This window comes from Squalius cephalus, assembly GCF_949319135.1.
Source record: "Squalius cephalus genome assembly, chromosome: 7".
Classification (NCBI taxonomy): Eukaryota; Metazoa; Chordata; class Actinopteri; order Cypriniformes; family Leuciscidae; genus Squalius; species Squalius cephalus.
In genome coordinates this window covers 46,675,284-46,681,082 of record NC_137128.1, presented here as the reverse complement: position 1 = coordinate 46,681,082, position 5,799 = coordinate 46,675,284, and the positions used below count along the sequence as shown (strand labels likewise).

The window sequence follows — 5,799 nt, the reverse complement described above, 5'->3', positions numbered from 1 at the left end:
CACGTTTGTCTTGAATGTGCGGAGCGACACTAAATATGTATGACTAAATATGACTAAAAAGTATATATGTATATGTATGTATATATATATATATATATATATATATAATAAACGATTAATATATTGAAAATGAATGAACTTTAGAAGCATTGCTGACGTACATGTAAAATAACGTGATCATTAAACAGAATATTAATAAAAACTGCGTAATGTTACTGAATGAAATGTTGAAATCATTTGCTCTGAATCCATGATGTAGTCTTTGACAAGAACGCAATTTTCTCAAGGTTTTGATCGAAATGTTGCCTTTGAATGAAACTTACCCACATTCAATTGTTGATTTAAAAATGCATGAAGCTAAAGTCTCTGTTCTTTAAAAAAAAAAAAAAAAAAAAAAAAAAAAAAATTATATATATATATATATATATATATATATATATATATATATATATATATATATATATATATATATATATATATAATTATTATTATTTATTTTTAGCTTCATGCATTCTTTTTATATATATATATGAAGAGTTCAGATGCAAAAGCCTCTAAATGCCATCTGAAATTTTCTTCTAGAATGATCATTTTTATCAAGCTTGTATATTGAAGTTCAGTAATTTCACTTAAATGACAATGAAGATTACCTATTAATTGTCATTTAAGTGAAATTACTGAACTTAAATATACAAGCTTGATAAAAATGATCATTCTAGAAGAAAATTTCAGATGGCACTTAGAGGCTTTTGCATCTGAACTCTTCAAATATATATATTGCATGTTCAGATATTCATACAACAAAATATACTGGTGGCCATGATTTTTTTTTTGGAGAAAATATACATATATAAAAAATGCTGCCGCTGACTGGCAACTTAAAAACAAAAAAACTGGCAGAAAAAGTTAACATGTGGAATAAATGTGGGTTCAAGTTATTAGACTCTATAAAAGCATCACTGTCTAAAATGAGTCTGATACAATCTTTATAAAACAAATAAAAGACACTGCAATATTCAAGCAGGTGCTTAATTTTATTTCACCATAAAAATCTGATAAATACGGTATTGTTAATTCTCAATATTTAACTTACTTAACTCAACAGTTCAAAGGTCACGAGTTTTAATAGTTAAAGTCCCCCTGTAGTCAATAATTTTATCCTTTAAAACACGTCTTTGATCAGAAAAATGACATAGTTAAGCGTTTATTTCCTTGAAAAAAAAAATTCTTCATGTCTTAAAATATCTTGATTGTAACTCGACACCCTTGCCTCATTTAGTATGCGCGGTTCTATGAATATGCAAATGAGCCCCGCCTCCACTCACTCACTCACTCAGAGATCCACTGGTTGACGATCACACGTTGATCTGATTGGTTACAAGGTAGTTTGTGACGTCAGAAACACCAGCGATTTCAAAGCGTGTTTTTGAGACTGTCTTTGGTTCACTGCAGTTTTAAGGAGGAAATACTCAGCAATGCTGTCGACTTATGAACTTACACATGCTTTGTCTTAAAGCACATTAAAAACACCACAGGGGGATTTTAAACATACGCAAGGCAGGTCAGACGTGAATTCACTGCAATACTGAAGTGCGACTTTGAGGAATATGAACAGCAAATACAAATAAAAGACACAAAATGCACATATTTTTTCCCGTTTATTTCTTCAATGTCGTCTAGTACGTCAGTGAACATTTGTGTGGATAAATGCAGTTCAGAGAAGAAAGTACATTAATAATATAATTCATAAATGATAATTACAGTAATAAAACAGTCTGCATTGGTATTGTTAGGAACAGAGAAGAAGAACAAATGTACACGTGAAGGAAAGGAGGCACCCGTGTCGCTCGGTCGACCGTTGATGACATCATCAGCACATGCGCGTTTGTTTTGGATGGAAGGATTAAAAATGATGACATTTACACTTTTCAATCGTTTTAGTAAAACTAAGATGGGGGTTTGGGGGGGGGGGGGGGATTCGCCTTCATCCGTCCTAATGAACCAGTTCATAACGTCCACTCCTCGACACAAAACAGCATGTGAACCAAAACAAACAAAGATGGAGTCGCTGGTCGGCCCGTCGGGGGGGTGATGATGATGATGATGATGATGATGCGGGCCAAACTTCGTCAACACCATCGCTCGCTCGTGTCGAAACCGTTCGTCAGATCCGCCTTCGTCTACAGGATGAACTTTCCCAGGAAGAATCCGATGAAGATGGCGGCGATGACGACCAGGAGTGAAGGGAGCGAACTGGTTGCGGACTCTCGTCCAATCGGAGGCCTGGAATTGGTCGTCGCGTGTTCGCTGCGCTGGAACTTTCTCAGTCTCAAACCCTCGTCCTGATGACGAACACAAACACAAAACAGCATTAGTTTATCCGATGAAGAGATGCATCATGGGATTAGGCCGGTCACCATCGTGTTCAGTTACAGAGGGAAAAACTCTTTCGGCTCCTATTGGAATTGCAAATATTATTCAATTATAAAAATAAGCAATTATTATTTATAATAATATTCAACTTTATCCAATGGGAGTCTATGGGAGCTTAAAAAAAACTATGGGTGCTGTTAAAAACTAGCCTAGAGCGCCCTCTGCTGTTTAAAAACTAGCCTAGATCGCCCTCTACTGTTTAAAAACTAGCCTAGATCGCCCTCTACTGTTAAAACTAGCCTAGATCGCCCTCTACTGTTAAAACTAGCCTAGAGCGCCCTCTGCTGTTAAAAACTAGCCTAGAGCGCCCTCTACTGTTAAAACTAGCCTAGAGCGCCCTCTGCTGTTAAAAACTAGCCTAGAGCGCCCTCTGCTGTTAAAAACTAGCCTAGAGCGCCTTCTGCTCTTTAAAAACTAGCCTAGAGCGCCCTCTACTGTTTAAAAACTAGCCTAGAGCGCCTTCTGCTCTTTAAAAACTAGCCTAGAGCGCCCTCTGCTGTTAAAACTAGCCTAGAGCGCCCTCTACTGTTAAAAACTAGCCTAGAGCGCCCTCTGCTGTTAAAAACTAGCCTAGAGCGCCTTCTGCTCTTTAAAAACTAGCCTAGAGCGCCTTCTGCTGTTAAAACTAGCCTAGAGCGCCCTCTACTGTTAAAAACTAGCCTAGAGCGCCCTCTGCTGTTAAAAACTAGCCTAGAGCGCCTTCTGCTCTTTAAAAACTAGCCTAGAGCGCCCTCTGCTGTTTAAAAACTAGCCTAGAGCGCCCTCTGCTGTTAAAAACTAGCCTAGAGCGCCCTCTGCTGTTAAAAACTAGCCTAGAGCGCCCTCTGCTGTTTAAAAACTAGCCTAAAGCGCCCTCTGCTGTTAAAAACTAGCCTAGAGCGCCCTCTGCTGTTAAAAACTAGCCTAGAGCGCCCTCTGCTGTTAAAAACTAGCCTAGAGCGCCCTCTGCTGTTAAAAACTAGCCTAGAGCGCCATCTGCTGTTAAAAACTAGCCTAAAGCGCCATCTGCTGTTAAAAACTAGCCTAGAGCGCCCTCTGCTGTTAAAAACTAGCCTAGAGCGCCTTCTGCTCTTTAAAAACTAGCCTAGAGCGCCATCTGCGGTCCTAGAGCGGCTTCTGCTGTTTAAAAACTAGCCTAGAGCGCCCTCTGCTGTTAAAAACTAGCCTAGAGCGCCGTCTGCTGTTTAAAAACTAGCCTAGAGCGCCCTCTGCTGTTTAAAAACTAGCCTAAAGCGCCATCTGCAGTTAAAAACTAGCCTAGAGCGCCCTCTGCTGTTAAAAACTAGCCTAGAGCGCCGTCTGCTGTTTAAAAACTAGCCTAAAGCGCCGTCTGCTGTTAAAAACTAGCCTAAAGCGCCCTCTGCTATTAAAAACTAGCCTAAAGCGCCTTCTGCTCTTTAAAAACTAGCCTAGAGCGCCATCTGCGGTCCTAGAGCGGCTTCTGCTGTTTAAAAACTAGCCTAGAGCGCCCTCTGCTGTTAAAAACTAGCCTAGAGCGCCCTCTGCTGTTAAAAACTAGCCTAGAGCGCCTTCTGCTCTTTAAAAACTAGCCTAGAGCGCCATCTGCGGTCCTAGAGCGGCTTCTGCTGTTTAAAAACTAGCCTAGAGCGCCCTCTGCTGTTAAAAACTAGCCTAGAGCGCCGTCTGCTGTTTAAAAACTAGCCTAGAGCGCCCTCTGCTGTTTAAAAACTAGCCTAAAGCGCCATCTGCAGTTAAAAACTAGCCTAGAGCGCCCTCTGCTGTTAAAAACTAGCCTAGAGCGCAGTCTGCTGTTAAAAACTAGCCTAGAGCGCCCTCTGCTGTTTAAAAACTAGCCTAAAGCGCCATCTGCAGTTAAAAACTAGCCTAGAGCGCCCTCTGCTGTTTAAAAACTAGCCTAAAGCGCCATCTGCTGTTAAAAACTAGCCTAGAGCGCCCTCTGCTGTTAAAAACTAGCCTAGAGCGCCTTCTGCTCTTTAAAAACTAGCCTAGAGCGCCATCTGCGGTCCTAGAGCGGCTTCTGCTGTTTAAAAACTAGCCTAGAGCGCCCTCTGCTGTTAAAAACTAGCCTAGAGCGCCGTCTGCTGTTTAAAAACTAGCCTAGAGCGCCCTCTGCTGTTTAAAAACTAGCCTAAAGCGCCATCTGCAGTTAAAAACTAGCCTAGAGCGCCCTCTGCTGTTAAAAACTAGCCTAGAGCGCCGTCTGCTGTTAAAAACTAGCCTAGAGCGCCCTCTGCTGTTTAAAAACTAGCCTAAAGCGCCATCTGCAGTTAAAAACTAGCCTAAAGCGCCATCTGCAGTTAAAAACTAGCCTAGAGCGCCCTCTGCAGTTAAAAACTAGCCTAGAGCGCCGTCTGCTGTTAAAAACTAGCCTAGAGCGCCCTCTGCTGTTTAAAAACTAGCCTAAAGCGCCCTCTGCTGTTAAAACTAGCCTAAAGCGCCATCTGCAGTTAAAAACTAGCCTAGAGCGCCCTCTGCAGTTAAAAACTAGCCTAAAGCGCCATCTGCAGTTAAAAACTAGCCTAGAGCGCCCTCTGCAGTTAAAAACTAGCCTAAAGCGCCATCTGCAGTTAAAAACTAGCCTAGAGCGCCCTCTGCAGTTAAAAACTAGCCTAAAGCGCCATCTGCAGTTAAAAACTAGCCTAGAGCGCCCTCTGCAGTTAAAAACTAGCCTAAAGCGCCCTCTGCTGTTTAAAAACTAGCCTAGAGCGCCCTCTGCTGTTAAAAACTAGCCTAGAGCGCCTTCTGCTCTTTAAAAACTAGCCTAGAGCGCCATCTGCGGTCCTAGAGCGGCTTCTGCTGTTTAAAAACTAGCCTAGAGCGCCCTCTGCTGTTAAAAACTAGCCTAGAGCGCCGTCTGCTGTTTAAAAACTAGCCTAGAGCGCCCTCTGCTGTTTAAAAACTAGCCTAAAGCGCCATCTGCAGTTAAAAACTAGCCTAGAGCGCCCTCTGCTGTTAAAAACTAGCCTAGAGCGCCGTCTGCTGTTAAAAACTAGCCTAGAGCGCCCTCTGCTGTTTAAAAACTAGCCTAAAGCGCCATCTGCAGTTAAAAACTAGCCTAAAGCGCCATCTGCAGTTAAAAACTAGCCTAGAGCGCCCTCTGCAGTTAAAAACTAGCCTAGAGCGCCCTCTGCTGTTAAAACTAGCCTTAAGCACCCTCTGCTGTGAATGCAGCACGATCGCAAACATAAATGAACAACTTTAAAGGAGATTTTCTCAATGTTTAAATTCTTGCGTCCTCAGAGTCCAGATGTTCAATAGTTGTATCTCAGCCAAATATTGTCCTATTCTAACAAACCATACATCAATGGAAAGCTTATTTATTCAGCTTTCAGATTATGAATACATCTCAATTTAAAAAAAATTGACCCATGTGAGCCCGTTTTG

At 41.5% G+C, this 5,799-nt stretch overlaps 1 protein-coding gene across 1 annotated transcript in view; it reads right to left on the bottom strand.

The window, feature by feature from the left end:
• Positions 1-1,641: 1,641 nt before the first annotated feature.
• vapal (VAMP (vesicle-associated membrane protein)-associated protein A, like) overlaps positions 1,642-5,799 on the bottom strand; it is a 33,095-nt gene continuing 28,937 nt past the window's right edge. Inside the window, exon 7 of the mRNA XM_079876994.1 lies at positions 1,642-2,342. Within this exon, the coding sequence (XP_079733120.1) occupies positions 2,181-2,342 (162 nt within the window). The 3' untranslated portion in view covers positions 1,642-2,180. The remainder of the gene's footprint in view (positions 2,343-5,799) is intronic.